General features: G+C 39.2%; 2 protein-coding genes across 13 annotated transcripts in view; both read right to left on the reverse strand.

Moving 5' to 3' along the window:
- Positions 1-2194: 2194 nt before the first annotated feature.
- Positions 2195-4852, reverse strand: LOC122833723 (class E basic helix-loop-helix protein 40-like). Its single transcript, XM_044121548.1, has 5 exons — positions 4395-4852; positions 4238-4301; positions 4038-4145; positions 3594-3717; positions 2195-3452 (listed from the first exon to the last, which is right to left on the reverse strand). Exons 1-5 carry the CDS (start codon positions 4469-4471, stop codon positions 2605-2607), a joined length of 1221 nt encoding a protein of 406 aa, XP_043977483.1. The 5' UTR covers positions 4472-4852; the 3' UTR covers positions 2195-2604.
- Positions 4853-7826: 2974 nt separating this feature from the next.
- The window catches only part of itpr1b (inositol 1,4,5-trisphosphate receptor, type 1b), a 109893-nt gene continuing 94564 nt past the window's right edge, over positions 7827-23155 (reverse strand). For all 12 annotated transcript variants that reach the window (XM_044121546.1, XM_044121547.1, XM_044121541.1 and 9 more), the window contains 2 exons: positions 13165-13326; positions 7827-9031 (listed from right to left, as the gene is read on the reverse strand). In XM_044121546.1, the coding sequence (XP_043977481.1) occupies positions 8945-9031; positions 13165-13326 (249 nt within the window). In that variant the 3' untranslated portion in view covers positions 7827-8944. The remainder of the gene's footprint in view (positions 9032-13164; positions 13327-23155) is intronic.

A 23155-nucleotide genomic window follows, 5' to 3' on the forward strand; every position in this document is an offset into this window, starting at 1 on the left:
TATTGGAACCTTTATTTTATTTGTAATATATTAAAATATATGTAATATATAATAATAATATATGAGAAACTATGGTGGGACAATGGTCCATTTGGTAGCACTGTTGCCTTGCGCAAGAAAGTTGTGGATTTGAATTCATCTGAGCAGGTATATATATATATATATATATATATATATATATATATATATATATATATATATATATATATATATATATATATATATATATATATATATATATATATATATATATATATATAAGGACGGCCATAGTAGCTTTACGGCTTCATTTGGCAGTTTAGATTTAATTCAAGAATCAGATCTCTTCAAAGTTGTCAAGAGAATAAACAAGAAGCAAGATGGCAAAGTTGTTTTTCATTTATTACTGGTCTGCATTAAGTCAGTAGGTAAAAAAACAAACAAAAAAAAACCATCAGTGATAGTGAAAATCTTAAAATCAAGGTGTGGCTTAGCAAAGTAAAGCGTGTCAAATTAATCACGATTAACGTGAAAACAGACTTTTGCACTTTTGAAAATAGAAGGAGGAAGAGATTCTGCAAGATCAAAAAAAAAGTTCCATTTCATTTTTATTTTTCCCGCTGATAAAAAGGAACTTCAAAACTTTTTCAGACGGCAACCTTTAAAATCTCTTGTGCGCTCCTTAAGATGGCCGTCTTCATAGTGTTGAAGGGGTTGTACAGAGTCAGAGTACAGAGCCTTTTACACACACAATGTCCAAAACAAGATGGTTTTGCTCATTAGGTGCGTTATCAAATCACTGGACGTCGAAAGCTGATTTTACACGCGGGGTCCTCTGATTTGAAAGCGGAAAAGCAGCTTCCACATGGTGGCGCTCGCGTTGCATGTTTTGGTTTGTGGGAACTACCCCTAAGTTCTGAAAGCAGCTGAGATCATCTCACTGATCTGCAGCTCAGGTGACAAACTTTTGTTGTGATTTGGAAATAAAGAAAAAACTTCCACATATCTCAAAGAGGCACGGTGGGAGGGACCTTTTGATTTTCCATGCTTACTTTTAACCAGGCTTACGTTACCATCCACAAAAAAAGAAAAGAAAAAGACATTAAGATGAATGGAGACTTGTCATCATTAAATATCAAGCTACCCCGACCAGGGAGGATTTGTTTCCACTGAGGCAGACTTGATGACCGTCTCTCAACAGCGTTAGAACTCCACTTTTTTTACGAGTGTGAAAAGCGACTGCTATGCACAATAGCCAGCTTTTTAAGAAGTAAAACTAACTCGTAATATCATTTCCCCCGAAAGCCTTTAGAATCAGGTCCCAGCCTGTAATCTAAGACGTGCTATTGATTTACAGAGACTGTGCAGCTTTATGTGTTATGTAAGTGTTATGTAAGAGGTGTGCTGAGGAGTTGTCAGGGCGGCTGGCTGCAACACGTTGAAGCCAAACAGGCGGACGAACACAGACTCCACAGAAGGACCAAAAGCTTTATTATTACTTTAATATATATATATTTATATCAATAATACTTTATATACAAAATATGTACAACCTTTTGTTACAATGTCAAAATAAAACTTATTAAAGTACCTCTTTCTATACAAAACTAGATTTTTTGGGGAATTTTACATTCAAGCTCTCTCGCTAAAGACAAACATCGAATTTGTTTGCGACTCCAGTCATCGTGGTGTTTGGGTTGAACGAGTCAAGAAGGCGGGAACAGGAGCTTCAGATGCACGTCTACAAAACTTGCTGCCTCATCCTTCCTGCGGCAGCTACACACACATGCACAATAAAAAAAAAAACCACTCTGCGGGTCTTGTATCAAAAATAGAGATGTACAAAGAGAAAAGCAAAACCAAAACGTTACTTCACTGGAGCTCCATCTGAATGCGATTTAAAAAAAAAAAAAGTAATCAAATGAAAATAGCACTGAGTCACAGATTAGGTTTTAGAAGCCCGCTTCGACAGATTAGGTGACGCACCTGGTACAGGCTACGGTGGGCAAACACCCTGAATTCTCTGAACTTCATGAATTCCTGCATTTGTTTTCAGTGGCTACACAAGCAGACGTGAGAGAAGTTAGGTCTGGGAGGTCAGGACCCAGAGATGCTGGTTGTTTTTCTCTCTTTTTTTTTTTTTTTGGTTAAAATGGCTTGTTGCTGTCCCTGGGGGTAGCAAACTCTGAGGGTAAGAACCTGACATTTGCCGATCTACAGCAGCATTCACAGGAGATTTTATTATTATTTTCTTCTTTATACATCCTTACATTCATTACAGGGGTGGGGAACAACAACACAGGTCCAAATTGATTTGGGACAAGAAATAAAAGGAGGAATATAGGGTACATTCTGGGGTTTCCTCTGACATTCATCACTTCTGGAGTCAAAAAAAGTATAAACCTTTGAAATCTCTTGTGCGCTCTTTAAGATGACCGACTTCACAGTGTTGAAGGGGTTGTACAGAGTCTTTAATATGAGCCTCAAAAATAGTCCGAGGGTCAATGTCTGACAGTGTTGACCTTAAAGGGTCCTGCTCTGAGGGGCCAAGTTACCAAGGAGGGTCAACACTGTACCCTCTGGTTCAACATTCAGTGGGCCAAAGCTGATAGGTGAACCATCTGTTCAGTCTTTGGCTTCCAAGTTCAAAGGAGAGACCTGCCTTAAAGCTTTGTGGAGAGTGGGAGAATCCATTGGGATGCGGTGGGCCACCGGAGACCCTGCCCTCGGAGACATCAACAGAGATGAGGGCAACGGCTCTGAGGGCAGGCCTGATGTGGGACCAGCCAGGCCCGGGTACATGATGGGCATGCTGCCAGGGTACCAGCATTTTTCCAGCATCGGGAGGTATGCCGCGGCTGCCGTCGATGGGGGGATGAGGTAGAAGGGGAGGCAAAAAGGGGGCTGGTTGGGGGAGAGGTTTACATAACTGCCAGGAGCTCCCGCTGGGTGAAAGGAGAGCATCTCATCCTCCGAGTCCACTCTTAACCTCTTTGCCCGGGGCTGGTCGCCTTCCTGCTTGACGACACCGACCATCCGCTCAGACGCGGGAGGCTTTGCCTCGCCCTCCCTCTCGTTTTCCGACCACTGGGCTTTAGGCTTGTCGTGTTCTCCCCCGTAGCCGCTGTCAGTGTCCGTATCGCTGCCACTCTGCTCCCCCGTCCCGTGGTGGAAAGTCCGTTGGATGACCGGGACGCAGTTCCTAGCCGGGGCCTCGGATGACGCCGACGGCTGCCCAACTGGCCTCTTTGCCTCATCAGACTCTCGGGGGGAGGACCTGTCGGGTTGAGGGCTGCTTCCGTTGTGGAGAACTTCAGCCGCCACCTTCTGGATGTGACTGATGACGTGTGAGGGGGTCAGATCCCTGGTGGTCTCTTGACTCGCCATGTAATGGAGGACTTCTCTGGCACAGAGGTGAAAGCCAGAGCGGAACATCTCCTCACTGGTCTCAACACCATCTCCTACATTATCACCTGAATGAACACAATCAAAATGTAACTCAATTTCTTTAAGACTTTGGCTTTTAAAAATCACACTTGTCCTTCAAATTCTCAAAGAAAAGCCATTTGTTAATGATCCCAACTGAAGGCAAGGCCATTAGAAATCCAACTTACCGATCTGCAGGTCTTTCTGGAGCGCCATTATTTTCTGCTGTTGTTGCTCCAGGACGGCGCTCAGAGTTTTCACATGCTTCAGTGTGAGTTCCAGCACCACGGCTTTCTCCAGATGACCCAGCGTCTAAAACAGGAAGACCTTCGATAAGCATGTTGATCTTCCTTATGTAACACATTCTGCAACTGAACAGAGGGCTAGCGGCCAACACCAGGGGAAACTACGCAAACTATGCACACAAGGATTATTCCTTACAAGATTAAATCTTAAACTCTACAACATGCTAATCAGCAATTTAAACTGTTGTTAAATTTGTTAAACATATAATTTTTAAATGTTGCTCATGTATTTCTCTATAGCTTTTCAAAAAAAAAAAGAAAATTAAAGCTAACATTTGAGGCAATCAATTGGATTTCAGTCTCAGACGAAAACAATACATTACTCACTGTAAGCTTAAGATGTTCTGGCAACAGGTCCTTCAACTGGGCAATGCATTCATTTATTCTGTCCCGTCGTTTCTTTTCGATCAGTCTGTGTGGCAACTTGTAAGTCTCCTGGACAAAGTTAAAACAGTAATATTTAAGATCTGGAACTCAAACTAAATAAATGCAATAATTTTTCTTTGTCATTTTGAACTGAAATTTACCTTGCATTCATCTCTGCCCTTCACACCCCTCCTGCTTTTGCACATATAAATAGGATATTCTAGTCTGCAAAAGGAAAGGAAGAAAAATTACATTTGAGATTTAAGGGTTTCATAGAGAACAGAAGGCTTAGGTTTTGAAAACGCATCGTATATTTACCGGCTCATGTCAGGTATGTCCATTGATGCGTGTTTCGGAACATAAGGAGGTGGTTGCGCACTTGTAATCCGCTCCATGTCGCTTTATTGACGGGCGAAAAAATAACCTGAAAAGCGCTCGCTCCTTAAAACAACAAAAAAAAAGGAAGGCAGAGGGCGAAAAAAAGTAAAGAATAACAAAAAAAGAAGAAGAAGTAGCACGCTTCCTCCTGTGTGATCCTGCTGCACGCTGAAGCTGGTCGCGGTCTAGAGTGCTGTCACCCTAAGGTCGGGGCTCGTTAGTATGCCGAGGAAAGCTCCACGCCCCGCGCGATGTGTGAGAGCTGGGTGGGTTGGTGACTACGTGTTAAATAAACCCTGTGACTGCAGGCACGTCTCTCTCTCTCCCTGAGAGAGAAACTGCCTCTCCTCCGTCACATGAGCCTCACGTGTTGGACGGCGCTTTCAACTCCTCACCCTCCCAGCAATCCTCACCCCCTCCCCGCTTCGTGCCGCCAGGAGAAGCCGTGAATGGCAAGCCGTTTTTATATTTAATCAACACACGCACCCATATGTAGTTTGTAATAATGTTCAATTCGATACAATGTACCGAGTTATTGAGCAGCAGATGAGATTTTAAATATATATATTTTTTGTCTTTTCACGAATAAAATGGTCCACAAACTGTCTTAAATAATATCTAATCAGTGCTGAATGCTAAAGTTGAGATTTGACAAGTTCATATTCAGTGTTCTGTTGTCTAATTATGTTTTGTTTTTTGTTGTTTTTTTTTGTAAAGAGGATGAGATGATAGGATGATGTTTTAACATCATCAATATTCGCTTTAAATGATCTATGTTCAGAGTAGAGTTATGTTCAGGTCTGACCACCCTTTGGATTTTAAACAAGAGATGCACTAATGTAGTCTCAGTTTCCTTAGTATCGATAATGGCTGAATGGTTGAGGATTAGTTGGTTTAGATACTGCATTGCTTACAAATTCTACCACCGCTCGTTTTTTATTTATTTACTTATTTATTTATTTTTTACCAAGTATATAAGTGCTCATCTTTATATCCAGGGTTAGAAATATTATTTTTTGACAAAACAATAATGAGAAATGGCCTTTCAGATAACCATTTGAAATTTCAGATAATATATCTACAAGTCAACATTAAAATGGATGCGATACAACATTGCATCATTTCTGGTACAAAACACAATTTTATCACATTAGTTAAGATATCTTAAAATCCTCACATTTAGGTGTAGAAAATTTACAGCCAGATTGGTTATATGAGTCAGTAGTATCGTAATTTTAGCTTAAAAAAAAACACTGTTTACCATTAATTTAACCAAATATTTGAAAAATACATCACAAAAATAAAATGCAACTCTTCCGCCATTATTAGATGGTAAAACAGATTTCTATAGCCCCACCTCTTTCTGTAGTACTCCGGGCTGAGTCCCGTGGAGCACCACGCTCCTCCGGCTGGCTGAGCTTTTCCTCTTTTTTTTTTTTGTTGTTGTTTTTTTCTCAGAGCCTCGGTGTGTTTACATCAACAGAAAGTGGAGCAACGCTTCCACCGCCGACATGAGGTGCAATATTACCCCCAAAACTGCGAATATGCCGCTGTTTATGTTACACGTTCAGACATAGGGTTAGGATATAAAACCAATGCAGCCTCACCAGATGCATAGCTAACTAAAGGACAGCTGGTTATTATAAAAATAGCGCCAGTATTAGCGTGGTAACGGGCTCGTGAGCTTGTTGTGCTGTGTACAACAGAAACAGGCACAGTAAGCAAAATATAATTTTAGTCGCTTTATTGTTGCGAAAAAAACCCCGCAGTCTAAGTTAAACATAGTAAGCACAAAAGAATAATTTGATAACTGTTTTTCATCAAATAGGATGTAAAAAAAAAAATAAAATTCATTTTATTGACAGAAAGTTCTACCATAAGACTGAAACGCATTTTAATTTTATGGTGGCTACTACACAAGTCACTTTGGTCTTTCTGGAGACAGCCAAAGTGTCACGCGTGTAATTTCATACCGTGCCCGATTGTTGCTTGGCACGTGCACGTGCACCTGCGGCAGGGTGACACGGTGGCTGCAGTTTGTTATAGCTGCGTTTTTTCCACCCCTCCTTTTTTTTTTTTTTTTTTTTTTCAAAGCCGCCGCTGTGTTGATTAAATCAGCCCGTCACGTTGAGCTCCTCATGGTCTCGGCACACAGGATCCCTTGCCGCTGACGTAAGGCTCGCAGACAACCGAGAGTGGCCGACTGGTCAGTCGGTCCCACTCGCCGACATCCCGAAGCAGACTGGCTATATTTAGAAAGGGCTTCAAAACATCGCAGTCGGCCGAGTTGCAAGCGGGGAAGCGGGAAATGGGCAACAAATTCAGCAGTATTTTCTGATCGTCATCTGAAGAGGGCAGGAAATGTTTCAGACGGATATATTCAAGTTTTTATTAATATTATCAGGGCAACGTAAGCTCACATTTTACCTCACTAAATAGTTCTTACTCATTCACTAAGAACTATTAATACTTAAAAAATGTGAGCATTTTTCTGCTCCTTTGTCGACACATTAATTGCTACATCTATAATGAAGTAACATTTAATGCTATCTGATTTTTAGACTTTAAATGTGGAATAAATACCTACTTCATTTAGAAGTTCTAGCTCATATTACAGCATATGCTCAAAATGACTGAATATTTAAGTAGTAGTCTCTGTGTTTAGATGAGACCGTTTAACTTTTTTTTATATTGTTTTTATTATGGCCTGTATGGTGTGATTATTAGTCCACATGTTTTGTACTATTGTGTTGATTTTTAATAATATTGTGTGTTTTGGGGGCGACACTTGGAAATGAGTATTTGTAGCATCTCTCCTCCAGTGGTTAGTCCATGTTGTCCATTGTCCCATTTTAAATCAGTGCATTAATTCACCTTGTGGCTGCTCTTTATATTAACCCATAATAAATGGATATTACCAGGGTAATAGATTGGACTATCCAAACGCTCCAATGCATTTACACACTTTACATTTGCTGAATGTAAAATGTGTCAGACAACTGATGGGAGTTTTTGGTTGACGTCCACGGCTTTCCTGAAATGCGAGCGAATAATTCGTGATGTGGGACCAAAATCAACCCCCCCAGGAATTTCTGTTTGTTTCTGTATACGTACAGTGACATATTTATAATACGAGTCCAAACTAGATACAAACTGACAATTGGTGCTCATTCAAGTATTTTGTATAATCATATTCTACATATTACCTTTAAAGTACGGTGATTTGCACACTTTAAATTTTTTAAATGTCTACTAATGTGACCAGTAACATAAAAATGTATCAATAAGTCATCCCTCCACCACAAAAAAAAAAAAAATCACAAATTGTTGCATTCAGCAGTCTGTACATGAAACAAAGAAGGACAGCACAAATAAAGGATAATTACAATTTTAATAAATAATTCTACCTCTATGTACAAATTGACAATGTTTTGCTTTGTTTACCCTAAACATTTTATAACAGTAATAGTTTTTTTTTTGTCCATCTTAATTTTCTATACAAAAGCAAAGTTAAAGCAACAAACTTTATATACACAAAGTCGTCCCTCGTCGAAAACGAAAGGTACATTCCTAACATGGAAAGAACTAAAACGTCAATCTAAAACCAGAGTTCCCACAGAAGCAGCGGCCACATGTCAGAATACACCAGTGGTAATTATTACTGTAGAAACTACATGACTCCTGAGCAACCCTCTAACAGCATACACACGTTTTAGATGGCTGTTTGTAACCCAGTTAAATCATGAAGCTACTCCCCCATAAAGTAACTTAACACAAATATTTGACCATATAATGGAAGCAATCTATTAGTTTATATTGCTCTCACACAAAATCCTATCTACTGAGTGTAGAAGCCACTCAAAACAGTATGCACATTTTGACAAACTAAAAGAAAATTAATATTATGGAGCCCAACTTATTATTTTATCTGAGTTTATGTGTAAGTACAGATGAATAACAGCTTAATTGTCTAGAGACAAAGAACAGGCTAAACCACTCCCCAGTGGATTTAAATTAAGTTTTAAAACTTAAATCTACACACCATTTGGTTGCATATTTAAGTTCAGATATTGCACAACATACAAAAGAATAAGATAATAAATACTGCTCAGTGTTATGAATATAAAAAGAAAACTTTTAAATAAAAAAACAAAAAAAACAACAATTCTATCGTGTTTCCAATTGAACCTTTAAAGACTGTTTGTTGAGAAATCTAGATTCTTTCTTCGGGGAGACAAAAAAAATAAAATTTGGCACAGATTGAACAGAACAGAATGAGGTGGGTGTGTGTTACTGTCTGGAGTCACACTTTGCGTGGGGCAGAGCTACACATCGTCTTATAGCTATCTATGTTACAGCGTTTCCCTACCGTTTGTAAGGTACTTTCACACGCAGTGCTGCATACATTATCGTGAAACCGCAGTCCCAGGAGCCGACGGCTTCCTTTCCAGACGCCGAGCGGCTCCCCGGACTCCGTCGGCAGTCGGACCCTAAGCAGGCTGCTGGGGGTTGACGTTCAAAGGGTGAGGGTGTCCCAGCAGGCCAATCCGCTGCTTCTGCTTCCTCTGCTCTGTCATCTGAAGATCATAGAGAGATGAGTTGTTGTTTTTTTTGATAGGTCACTTTTGCTAGTATGATCATCATCTTTGGCTCGAGCTTCCCTGAACTACCTTCGTTGATGATACGGTTTTCCGTACCACTTTGCAGAAACTAACATCTGCGGCACACAAATGCAACGCGCAGTGCAACTGAAACCGATTCTTCTGAAATCCTGCCAGCTTCGTCATCCACCCTGCCGGCTCGTCTGACGACAGCAGCTCAATACGAGCGACAGATACTGAAACCGAGTTGATTAGAATTTCAGAGATCAAGCAAAGCCTGACTCATAACACTAGTGGCAACCTTTGCAGCAGCTGGAATCAGGTCCTTTCTGCTCAGAAATAACTTTAATTAACATAAGGTTGTGAAATACGGCGCAGCACTGAAAACAATCGTATTAATAGTGAAAAGACAAAGTGGTCCTGCAATGAGTGTTTCGACGGATATAGTTGTGCTTAGGAAAGGAATGGCTGGAGGAGGATACTCATAAAGTGGATAGTTTAGCTCAGCTAACAGAGGAGAAGCCTTAATATTCTGCTTAAGCCAATTTTCCTTGGCATTACATAATCACAGTGAAGTTGATTTAAAAAAAAAAGCCAAATTTTGTATATTTCAGAGGTTAAAGTTAAGTGTTAGCAAGGTACAGTTTTTAAAAATAATGGAATGAAAGTAGTACACAAATTAATGGAGAATTACTCAATGTAGAATAATTTTTTTCTTTGTTGTGTTGGTACTTTTGCAGTTCTGTCATGGAAGTTCATTCACTTTACACATACAAAGCTGTGAAAAAGTATCTGCACCTCTACAGACGTCTTCCGGTTTTTTTCCTCACAGCTAATGTTTCAGATCTTCAGGCAAACTTAATATCAAAGATTAGACTCAGTGAATACAAAAAAGCAGTTTTTAAATGATTTAATTGAAAGAGCTACTTCATCTACATGACTTTCATAACCCTTAATGTTACAGTTACTGAATCATAGCGTCCTTTAAGCTACTGCCAACAGCCATTTGCATTTGAAGGTTAGCCAGGAAAAAAACGCAAATGGGGTTAATAGGCAAACATCACTTTCTAGCTCCATTCCTGAGGAATCCTTCATTCAGGAATTTACAAAGTAACAATGAGTAAGATCTTAATAACTACAGATCTCACTTGCTTCACCTAAGATCAATTTTAATGATTCTTCAGCGAGAAAGTGACAGAGCAAGAGTGGCATTGATCGGAGGTTTCCAAGGCCAACACTATGGATAAAAAAAAAATCAATCTCATTTACCGAAAAGTAACCTGATGATCCCCAAAAACTATGGAGATATATTCTGTGCATTGATGACACAAAAGTGGAACTTTTTGGAAAAGTGTGCATCTTGTTCCATCTGGAGTAAAACAGCATGTCAGAAGAGGAACATCATACCAACTGCCAATCATGGTGATGGTTTGAGTCTACTTCATAAACTAGGGAACCTAAGGAGAGGGTTCAAGCCACCAGTGTATGTTAGACAATTTTAAATACTCTTTTGAACAGACCTCCATCAAAATTTTGAATTAATGTTTTAAATAGACATTATGTTGAGGCCTGGAAGGTGTGCAATAACTTTGGTGTTTTGTTGTTTTTAAACTGCTGTGTATGTAGTTTTCATTTCTAGCCGTCTATTAAACAATATTTAATGTTTGTATGGGCAGCTACTACTATGCAGTATACACCCTGGAGTCTGTGACTAATTTCCCCTGAGGTACAATAAAGTATATTCTATTCTTAAAAAACAAAAAGTGGAGTGTTCAGACAAATCTGGACTTAAATCTGATTGAGATGGTGTAGCACGACCTCTGGCTGTGACTGAACTGGAACAATTCTACAAATAAAGTTGGGCCAAAATTCCTCCACAGCTATGGAAAAACTCATTGACTTTTATGGCAAACATGATGGCAACTGTTGGCGCCACATGTGTGACAACTACAGCAAAAGGCCATGAATATTAGCCCCCTGGATGAAATCACACAAAACTCTTTATATTTCCATGGAAATGACCGTAACAAACACTGTTTATATTTGTATGGCTTCAGGAAAAAGAAAGACTCCACAAAGTTTGATCTGTGTATTTTACTGATGCGCTGAAAATAGAACAAGAAAACTGAAAAGGCCTAGATCCTTACGCCTTGGGACATTCAATAGTCAATAGTGTGGCCTCTCTGTCTTATAAATGACTTCACCTTCTTCATGTAGTTCTTCTTATCTTGGCACATGACTCTTGAGGTAGACGGGGCAACTTTTTCATGGTAAGTTGATCCAGCTCATCTAGATTCTGTGGTCTATGAGCATAAACACTGACCGCTGCAGATTGAGAACTGGGATCTCTGAGGGATCCTCTAGGACCCTGATCTCCACGTCCCTCTATAGGTTTGTGACTGACTAGAAGGTATGCTTTGGGTCATTGTCTTGTTGAAAGACTCAGCGACGGCCAGAAACGTGACTTGCAGCAGGTTTCTCCAAATTACTCTCCAAAATGTTTTCATGGTTCGATGAACACAATTAAGGTTCCCAGTGACTGGAGCAGCAAAATGACCCCACAAACTGATGCCCTCGCCACTATGTTTTTCAGTGGGAACTGTGTTTTTGGGATTGAAGGTCCAACACTTCCATCTCCACACAAAAACATCTGGGATGTGCTGTGGTGGCGCAGGGGTTAAGCACAACCCACATAAGGTCCTCGACGCGGCTGTCGCAGGTTCGATTCCCGGCCTGGCGACCGTTGCCGCACGTCTTCCCCCTTCTCTCATTACCCAATTAACTGTCAAATAAAGGCCACTAGAGCCAATAAAACCTTTGAAAAAAAACATCTGTGTGTCCAAAGAACTCAAGTTTAGTCTCCTCAGACCAAACACTCCCAAAACAAGTCATCATTTTCCAGATATTCCTGGACAAACTTTAGTCATATATTGATATAATGATGTCTCAGCAATGGACATTGACCTCAAAGTCCTCCACAATGAAAACTCACCCAACCGTCTTCCTTGACACTTCAACTCCAGTAGAGGCCAGCTGAGCGACAATAATAACTTCTTCTCTCTCCAAAGGTTTGGAAATTTTGCGCTCTAGGCCACGCCCAGTTTTGCTTGCAACTCTTGCTGCTCTGCAATAATTCATTGTAGAGACTTCTAGACACCATGAAACATTTGGAAATGACAATCTTCACTGCGACAATAAACATCTGCTATCCTCTGTCTGAAGTTTAGACTTTTTTTCCAAAAAAACTTAAAAAAAAGTTAGGTAAAGTGTTTTTGTTTTTTGTTTTTTTACCTAATAACTTTACCTGAACCTTTTAGGTAAAGTTTGGTTTTAAACTAAGTTTTAAAAACAAACCTTAGGTAACTAACCTGTACATTTAATCTGTAAATAAATGGAATTTAAGACTTTTCTTTAGAAAACTGAGTCATTCTCAGCGCAAACATAAATCAAAACCAGCCTGTAAAGATGTTGAATCCGCGGTGAAATGTGACCAATGTTTGTGTGTCCTTCGCAGCTTTCAGTAACACGATAATCATTTCCCCCTGTCTGGGTCAAAATGTCTCAGAGACACTCACTTCCTCATAGATAGTTCTCATTTCAAGGGTAAGGACAATTTTACAATTCTGTTTACTAGAAGCAGCAGATTGCAGCAATTGTGCAACCACAGTCCTGATTATATGCCGACTCAGCAAAACGTTTTTCCTCTGTCGAAGAACGACATGTGAATACAAAGTATATAGTTCTGAAGATTTAAGAGTTCTTTGCCATCATAAGGAGAAAGAACAGTTTGGGACAGCAACTTCCTTCAGTTAATAGAACAATACAACTCCAAAAATATTCTTGAAATTGGTAAAAAAACAAAAAAAAACCCAAAAAAAAAACACATGTAAGCTGTTGGGAATTAAAACAAACTGAGACAGAAAAGCTCACAAGCTGTGCTGCGAACTATGACTCACTGGCATTTACTAAGCTCTGTAAAGGGCAACAAGTTGCAACAAACTAAGAGCAACGTGAGGTGTGCGAATATGTCAGGAAAGACGTCTCACTTCTAAAGCTTTCCCCGTGACGGAGCGACTGAGATCGCTTGGTTCTTTGATTCCCCCACCAACCTGCTCTTTGAGCTCAGTGAGCTGGCCTGACAGGTTGGTCACCAGCTTCATGGTGGACTCCAGCTTCTCCTGCAGGTTTCGGATCTCATTCTGCTCTCCGTCGGCGTCGCTGCTCACCAGAGACATGGCCCGCATCCGAGGAAACCAGTCCAAGTTGTGCTCCTGGGTTAGTATGAAACAAACACACACAGCATGGTTAGTACTGCAGCAGAACCAGAAAACACCGTCTTTGTGGGATTTTCTTTCCCCCTTCCTGTGTGCCGTATATTTTCTAGGAAGTAACATCTTTCATGTTATAATTTGATTCATTGAATAAGTCAAAATAGGTTCTGTTGAACGATTTTGTTGGTCCCGTTTGATTTGGACCCGTCTCCTCAGACTGGGTTTAATTGCTTTTGACTGTGTGCGCAGTGATTTCAATCAACCTACTCACGATGGGACTTTCCGTATTAGAATCACATGGGATACTTAGACATTCTTGAAATCACTCAAAACAGGCAGTTCACTCAGGGGTGACATGTTAGTTTTCTTTTTCTTTTCTTCCAACACACAAAATAAAGTCTGATACGCTCACAGCAGACTGTAGAGCCGGGCAGAAGATTTCCTCATCCATGCAGCGCTGATATTAACACAAAACACTCGAGCGTTTTCATCAGCCAGAGTGAAGACTCTCAGATAACCAGCTGCTTCGAAATCTAGAGCTGCAGTTTCAGGGCAGCGAGAGCCGAGCTGCAGCTGTAAAATGCGATGGCACTTTTTTTCTTTTTTTTGAAGACGTGTGAAGGCTTAGAATATGACTTTCCAAAATACAGCCTGGTGTGAAGTTTACTCAGAAGGGACCACGGTGTGTCGTGACTGAGACCTCTGACATCACTTCTGGCACACAAGTGTAAGCAAAAAACCACAAAGCACGTTAGCTTGATCTGAGGTCAGTTCATCAACGGCTTTTTGTTTAAAAAAAAAAAAAAAAAAAATATATATATATAGATACATTTTCCAGAAAAAACATTTTACTTTCAAATGAAAAGGAGAAGTTCAACTTGGAGAAAGCTGGCTGTTGAAGGATTTAGTTTATATAGATGCATTTTAAAAAAAAGGAATCTAGTCCATGAGTGAAAAGTTTTTTGTTTTTTTTCAGTAATTAAATCCAAAAATTTGTCACATTAAATTTACTATGTGTATTACATAAAGTACTACCATTATAATCATTTACATATGCTAGCTTAGATAACTTAAACTTGCACAATAGAAAGAAAAAAAAAAGTTTTTCATAACATTACTTTGTCACATTCATTTTATTTGTTTATTTCATTCATGTTTAAAATGAACATGACACATTGGCAAAATTTTTTTTAATGAAAACCTTTCATAGTACCGTAAAAAAATATAATCAAAGGCTGTAGTTATCCCAACTTCCAGTGCAAAGTCTCACTCCTACTTTTTTCTTTCACTTAACTTTCCATTGATCTGTGTAGATGAAGCTCTCTGAACAGCCAGCAACTTTAGTTGTAAACATTTTCTTTTCGTCTTACACTAATTGTGTAGAGTGTTAAGGACCTTCTGCAGAACAACCATCAAGTTAAAAGTGCTCGCCACAATTGTGAGGCTCAAAACACACTTCTGCTTTTTTAGTTTTTTGAGAAACCAAAATTTGAATTTCTTGAAATGCATACACCGCTATCTGTGTGATGGATTCACAGGTAAGCCCCACAATTATTACCACTGGCTGATTTTCAAGTTCCTTTTGACTGGGAGTCACTTTGTTGTTTCTGGAGTCCATCGTTGAATCTGTGGACGGAGCTAAAGATTAGTGTGATGGCAAAGAGGTTCCCCAGAGGAGTTGGAGCTCCTTACCGACAAGCAACATAGAAACACAAAAACAGCTCATCGATTAGTATGAGTTGGATTGCTGAAATGATGATGAAGATTTTCCCCTTGAATAAAGAGAAATTTAAAAAAAATAAAATGTATATAAAAACCGAGGGTAAAAAAAAAAAATCAATTAAAACTCTGATTTATTTAGTCTTGTTTTCTTTTTGATGGTAGAAAAAAAAATTAGGTTTAAATTTAAATCTGCAAGAGTTACGAATACATTTGCACTGCAAGTGTAAATTAAATATTTTGAATTGAAGTGCAGAAATAAATGACATATTCAATGATACTTCCATTCATTTATTGCCACACCTCGAGTTCAAAGAGAAGCACCAATCAGAATTTATCTCCTGGTTTTCATAAAGCTTGACCTTTCTCCTGGATTTATTTCAGAATGAATCCTAAATCAACATAAATGTAATTATTACTATTAGGAAAATTTGAACACAATTTCCAGCCAGGGAGATAATTTATGAGGTGATTTCTGTACTTTTAAAGTTGCATAGGTTCTAAATGAAAAAACAAAAAACAAAAAAAAAAAACCCCAGATGTGACCAACAGCCACTACTCTAATATTGTTGCACTTATATAAATTTTTTCACACTTCTATTTCCTCATGACACTTGAAACCTGCTTCTCTTAAAAATAGGCAAATAGTATGAACACATTTATTTTTATTTCCTCATACACAGCGACACATCTCACCTTCACGAATCCCCAGTCAGAAAAGCACGAAGGTGCACAAACTCAAGGAGAAGACCCAGCGTACAGCTGCTGTGGCCACTGGGTTGGAACGGTGCAGAGCAAAACAAAGCGGCTGAAAAAGTCCCTGGGTTTCAGTGGTTGATTTGGAGACAGTGGGGCAAGTGAGGTGGCCGTGTTTACCACAAACCAGCCCTGGGTCAGACGGCAGGCAGAGGGGAATCACACAACACTAAAATAATGAATAGCTTGCAGTCATTCTGAAAGAACCAGAGGACGACTGCGACAATGTTCCACTTCCTGAATGCAAAGAGACAGAGGTTGTGTTTACCTACTTGGCCTGCACCCCACCCATTCAGCATGCGGAAGAGCACGGGACGGCTGAGTCCATCGTCGCCGCTTTTGATGAGTAAATTATATGAGGAAAATAATTTAGATGTAATTCACAGGAAGTAAGTGAAACTCGTGTTTTTTTAACTAATAATAATAATAATGAAAAAACCTCTGGTGTTGTTTTTAGAGAATGTATAGTCTCTTTTACTCAAATAAAACGCAGATGAAAGTTAAACTCCTCATCATTTCACTTTATCAGAACTCATTGATAAACATCAGCAGCCTAGTAGCAATGACTTGAATCACAATCCCACTCCAACCCACTAACCCACTCAACTAGCTTCTGAATACGAGACCACTGAAAAATTAAAGGTGGGTGTGTTGAACAGAGCGGTGGAAACACTGGATGACTTGTGTCTCCCATTCAGCAGTGACCTTCACGTCCTAAAGCCCACCAGCAACCACAGATACCCAGCTAGCTGGTAGCTACCCAATATGGAGGTTTTGGCTCTTGTCTGTTTGCAGTTTCCTGACAGTTTATCACCACATACAATCCACTGTGAGGAGACGTTACTCTTAAAAATGAACACGGCTTGTATTCTGTTCTGCTACCCTTTTAAGGTTTTGCATCATCATCTTGTGACTAAGGAGAAGCACCTTTAGGAGATAGTCCAAAAAAAAAATACCCATTCAGGTTTTTAAATGGTTTTAAAACGCTACATCTATCTGAGTTGAGAAGCACATTTCAGCAACAAGGCAGTTCAAAGAGCTTCACACGATGGAAACATGCAATTGGCAAACAAAGCAAATAAAAATGAAACATTACATTACAGTGGCAGAATAAAGAGAAGTAATAAAGTTGTGATTCAGACCAGAATTAGCCAATTTTCAATTATTAATCAAAGACAACTTCAGACAGTCGTGAAGGTTAATACCACAGTAACAAATCTTTTGATGCTAAACAATTCAGGGAATTATAAACTAACAGTATTTTAAAATCTGTTCTCCGAGTTAAAGAGAGCCAGTCGGATGACTTTAGAACTGGGGTCATGCACTCTAGCGAGATTAGTGAGAATTTGAGAAGAAGCGTTTGTTTGGTTTTGTTTTGGGCAGACTTGTGAAAACACTGTTGCAGTGATCAATGCAACTAGAGACAAACACGTGGATCTAGATCTTGCCTGGGAATTATTTCTTTAATTATAGAAATGTTCTCCAGGTGGTAGAAGACTGACTTTGCAATTGTCTTTATGCGTCTCCAAATGTTCAAGTTGGAATCCATCACTACACCAAGATTTCTGTCCTGATCAGTAGTTTCTAGCCGCATTGATCGTTCCTCTTCAGGTCCAAAGACGATAACTCCAGTTTTATTTCTATTCAACTGAAGAAATTTACTGCACATCCGTGCACTGATTTGTTCTGAGTATCTTCTCGGTGCTCAAATGGGTCTGGTCACCTGACATTGACATTGTAATTTAAAAGCTGTGCATCATCTGCGTAGGTATGGCAACTAATCTCATTACTTGCTATAATCTGTCCTGGGGGAGCTATCTTAGATTATAACCAGCACCTCAGGATTATGTGATGTTATGTAATCTGATCTGGTGAGGTTCAGGTGTTTCACATGCTTTCAGATTAAAATGGGAAAATGTGAAGAAGTCTTTAGTAGTGTAAAAAAAAACTATAAATGTTATTTGTGAAAAAGATTCATGACTCCATCCCCCTTTTTGTAGGGTCACTTTTTCCTCCAAGATCACAGGCTGTTGTGTAACATTTTAAAGTAGTTGTGAAACACTACTTTAAATAAATAGTTTTTCTTTCTTTCTGAAAGTCTTTCATAGATTTGGCTGCTTTTGCCACCCTTGTTCTAATCTTTGACCACTTTTAGACGTTTCTGTTTGTGAAGCCTCTTAAACTCTTACTTATTAATAGTTATTCATAAGTAATGAATATGTATTCATTACAATTCATTACTTAGTAATGAATTGTAATGAATAGTTACATAAATCTAGTTTTTTTTTTTCTCCCCACCAGGGGGTCTTTTGTGGGCTCTAGTGTCCCTTATTTGAAAGTAGGCTGACAGGAAAGGGGGAAGGACAGGGGGGAAGACATGAGGCAAACGTTGGCCAGGTCTGGGAATCGAACTCGCAACCACCGTGTCGAGGACTGAAGGCCTCCAAATGTGGGTCGCGCTATCCCCTACGTCACCACAGCACGCCCACATAAATATTGTTGAATTTATGCATAACAACCTGGCAAAGAACCAACTGTAAACTGGACCTTTTGACCTCCCTGTTTTACTAGCAGCATGTCTCCAACGCCCTTTGTTCCTGTGTTGTTGATTTTTTAAAGATAAATCGGGAGAACAAGTCTGAGAGACAATAAAAAAAAAGCATCTTGGCATCAGCAGGGTAGTTTGTGACATGTGAAATGTTTCGTCTGAATCTAGTCACAAAGTAGAACTGAAGGGTCGCGTCTTTCTCTAATTCAGTGTCAAACCTTTGCTGGATTTCTTCTTTTCTTGTTTCTTAAAATGGGACTTTTAGATGCAGTTTCCCTGCTGTGATTAGATAATAAGACCTTCAGGAACCCTGGAAAACTACTGACTGAAGGTTAGAAAGAGTTGAGGTGGGGGGGGAAGCTAAAACCATAGCAGCTCACGTCACAAGCTCTCTCCTCTTCACTGAGGGGATTTTATATCCCTCCTGCTTCAACTGTACCTTTTGGATTCGATGACGCTGCCAAAACATTTACAAAGTTGGCGACTGCATATAGCGGCTCAATCAAAATGTCTGCATAAAATAAAAATTTAAGGCACAAATTTGTTGTGTCAGGTACTTTGAAGGAGATGCTCTTTTTATTCTGCTGCACCCAAGAGGAGACCTTGACAGCCTCAGGAACGTTCTTCACTTGGCTTGCTAATGCTAAAGCTTCACGTTCATTCAAATCCTCTTTTTGATTTTGACTGGGACTGTGGAAGGTCATGAAATTCACTTTCTTGTGTTGGTGAATGCCAAAGAGGGAAGCAAACCGAGCAAACACACAGACCTTGACGTGTGTAAGTTCACACTATTGATGAGCTGTTGCTCTTGTACAGTCATTACATCTTTTAAGAGTTAATATAGTTCAGTCGAAAATTAGTCAGACCCCGGCAGGTTTTGGTATAAAGTCCATCTCTTGTCCAAAATTTAAAATTATTAAAAGGTTCTGAATAATTTAACAGTGTGTTTTTGCTCTCATTAGAGAAAAACACAACATATTGACAGGTGAAACCTACACTCAGAGATTCTTTAAAACATTAGGTGTCTGATGTGTGAAAGCCTTAATCTTTTTAAGAAAACAGAATTTTTTATTTTTATTTTCCAATTTTCCCAAAAGTACCGCAATAAATATTCTCACAAACCCACGAAGTTGTTCATTGCTTCGTCTCATGAATGAATATATCACTTCAACCATTAGCCTCCATTTAAATAAGATGAGCCATGGCAAAGGGATATTACAGAAATGTTCAAATTCCCTAAACCAAAAGGTTAACTTGGCCACTTCAGAATCAGTTTTTGTAATTTTTCTCCCACCAGTTCTTCATAAATAACAGAAAAACAATGCATGCCTGTTGTACAATCATTTTGAGTTGCATATTTTATGCTAATTCTTAACTGTACATCCTTAAGACTTCCTTTAGTATTTTCACAAAAAACTAAATGCCAAAGTTTTAACTAAATATGTGTTGCTTCAGTATTCCATGCAGACAAACCAAAATCTGTCAATTCAATCAATTTTTCCGATAAAAACACACATTTTTTGTTTTTCATTTTTTAAGTGATTTTAGAGGTCTAACGCAGAATTTAGACACAAAAATAAAACTCAAGCATATTAAACTGTGGCAAAGGTCATTAATACCTTTTGAATTCTGCTTCAGTTGACGCCCCCCCTTCACCTCCCACTCAAAAGAAAACAAAAAAATAAAAAACCCCAAAACCATCACGTTTGACGACTGTCACCTGCAGTTCAACTGTCTTTCCATTTCCAGTGTTTATAAATGAAAGCGCTTCCAGTAAACTGATAAGTGCAGGCACTTTAATTAAGACGCTACAACACACAGGTTCAGTGGAAATGAAGGAAGCACATTTTTCATGATTAAAACCGCACGAGTCATCACTGAGAAACAGGATGCTGTGTGGTTAAAACAGCAACAGAAAACGTCACAGTCATGCCACAGAGACACCTGACGCAGCCCACTCAGCCTGCAAATATCCAAATATGTCCTAAACAAAACAAAACCAAGAAAAAAACCCCAAAAAACATAAATTACAAGTCTGAAAAAAAGGGGAAAAAAGAACTAGGTTGATTGTTTTCCCTTCCGTTTTTCTTTTTTACACCTTTAAGAACAGGAAGATTTTTTTTTTGCTTTATTGTTACGATCAGACATTGGGAAGCACCTCAAAGGAGCAGAGGCGTCTTTCGGTGTCAGACAAAATAAGAATTAGAGCAATGAGTGTGAACCATGCATCATCTTTTTACATCTTAGATGTGACATTTCACCCAGAGCCCTTCATCATTGACGTCAGTCCCAGTCATTGTTGGAGTAGTTTGCCTTGTACACCCCCTTCTGTTTTATCGCTTCTTCCACCTTACAGTCACATCAAAAAAAGCAAAACGCGGTGGGAGAGAGGCTGAACAGATTGAAAAAGGCTGCCTTGTCTAACTTATTTCTGGTGAATGTGACTATTATACAGATATGTATAGATGTACTTAAAAAAAACAAAACAAAAAAAAAACAGTTAATATGGGGAATTTTTTTTTTTTTTTATGAATATTTGGTTTCTGGTTGCAAACTGAATGCAATTTTTTCTTTTAACCAGATTGAGGTTTTTTGTTTGTCTTTTAAAATATTAAATGTATGTTTTTTTTGTTTTTTTTGTGGGGTCAGGGGTGTGGCAGTTTAGTGCATGATTTATTGTTGTGTGGGGGGAAATAAAAGTCTTCTGGAAAGTTTCTGCAGCGCTTGCCAAATGCCTAGCTAATGTGGTTTTGCATGTAGCCATTCAGGGTGTGGGTTCCTCCCAACACTCCCTTTGATTAAAGCTAGCCGTAGCGCTAAGCAGTAATATAAAGTTGTGTTTTGATAATTTCATATCAAGCTCTTTGTTTTCCCAGACAGCCGAGAAATCCTCGACCAAAACTTCTACCGATTCTGAGAAGTAGATGGCAAACATGTTTCGGCATGTTCAAAGGCATAAGCGATTGAGAATTGGGAGCTATTTTTTAAAAACCAGACAGGATTACTAATATTTCTTAAATTACAGAAACAGAGAGAGTTCAGTTTGAATGTCACTTACGCTAACTTTGAAAACCTGTGAGATATGGTGCTGAAGAAAAAAACGTCGTTACATTTGAAGGAAAAAGTGGGAAGCTTAGAGCTAGGTAACATAATCCCTACTGTGAAGTACGGAAGGGCAAAAGGGTCATTTTGTGGGAGTGTTTTGTCACAGGAAGCATTGGAGCACATCACAAAACAGACGGCACCATCAGAAAAGAACAACAGGAGGAAATACTGAAACATCATCACAGAGTTTGCACAGTGACTCTAGGCATGCCACAGTTAATATCTAGTAGACGTCCTGATCCCTCCTCCCTAGAGAAATTGTGTGTGTGAGGTAGACAGCCACACACACACACACACACACACACACACACCTGACTCATTCACTCCAGTTCAGTCATGAGGAACGGGCCAGAATTCCAGCAAACTATAGTAAGACTCTTATGAAGGATTCCCAAAACACTTCACCCAACTTATACCGTTTAGCTGCAATGCAATGTGCGTAAATTCAGACTTTGGAGACAATATTAATAACACTGGTTCAAAGACTGCAGGTCTCCAAATACCGATCTTAAAAAAGCCTGACCTGCCGATTCAGATTTTGACTGATATAGATTTTGTTGCGGTTAAACATAGCAAGACAGTTGCTGAGCTTGCAAAAGTGGGGTGACGATTGTTAACTGGAAATGTGCGGAAATGACCTGGTGGGCGGCGCCAACAGTCAAGCCTCTCTCACAGGAGAGCAGAAGAGGACAGCGGTTGATTTTTAGACCTTCACTGAGGTAGATGAGATCGGCTTCACAAGTAAGTATCAGCCGATCACTGAGCTCCCAAAGTTAAGGAAACTGGGGCCGATGTACTGGTGCACTCCAAATGAATAATAATAGGAACAAGAATAGTAATAATTATTATTATTCAGGAAAGTTGCAAAAATATATAAAATTAAAAATTAGCTAGCAAAACCAAAAGTAATGCTTTGTCTGGAAAAAAGACAAAGAAGTGTCTTTGTTTAGTGAACGTTTATCTGCTTTTGACTACAGAGTTAATAAAAAAATAACAAGAAATTAACACACTCAAGAGTGTGATTTTCAACATTTAACATTTTTTTTGCAGCTTTATTCAAACATCCAAAGCAGATTACATGTTCATGTGTGCACTCCATGTATCATTTTGTTTCCATCTCCAAACCACCCAGATAAACGTAGTAAAGTTGTTTTTTCTAAGGACGTCTTGCAGCAGGAGAGCTGAAACCGTTAACTGGGCGGGTTAAACTGTTCGTCTGCAGACAACATTTTACTCACTGATATCTGCAACACTTGGAAGTAGTTTATTTTTTAAACGTATTTCACAGGAAAAGTGTATTTAACTAAAATACCTCAGAATCTCTCTCAGCGGTTTCTTCCAACAATATATGGGTTTATTAAGAAAAATATAAAACACATGTTCAATGTAGTTCTGGTTCTCATTCCTCTACACAGGAAACCTAAACCCAAATGAATGAAAATGACGTCTGTGCCAACAGAATGAGCCCATTTAATGATTTTAGAACAGACAAAAGATAAATGTCTACGTAGCAGTTCATTTCTCAAAAGCTGCTTTCAGACAAGATGATGAAAAAGCAGCAAAGTGAACATCGGAGCTGGAACTGAGACTGAACGCCGAGGAAGAACGGGTCACCTGACAGATCAACCGGTCTTCTCTGCTGAGCCCGAAAGCCGCTCTTCAAAACGCTACGCTTGACAATCCGAGTTTGGCTCAACATGG

The sequence above is a fragment of the Gambusia affinis genome, linkage group LG07, assembly GCF_019740435.1.
Source record: "Gambusia affinis linkage group LG07, SWU_Gaff_1.0, whole genome shotgun sequence".
In the NCBI taxonomy this organism is placed as follows: domain Eukaryota; kingdom Metazoa; phylum Chordata; class Actinopteri; order Cyprinodontiformes; family Poeciliidae; genus Gambusia; species Gambusia affinis.

Coding starts and splice junctions, on each gene's coding strand:
- LOC122833723 (XM_044121548.1), bottom strand. CDS start 4,471: ATGGAGCGGATTACAAGTGCGCAACCACCTCCTTATGTTCCGAAACAC. Junction 4,302..4,394: donor GACATACCTGACATGAGCCG/GTAAATATACGA, acceptor TTCCTTTTGCAG/ACTAGAATATCCTATTTATA. Junction 3,718..4,037: donor CAGAACATCTTAAGCTTACA/GTGAGTAATGTA, acceptor TTCCTGTTTTAG/ACGCTGGGTCATCTGGAGAA.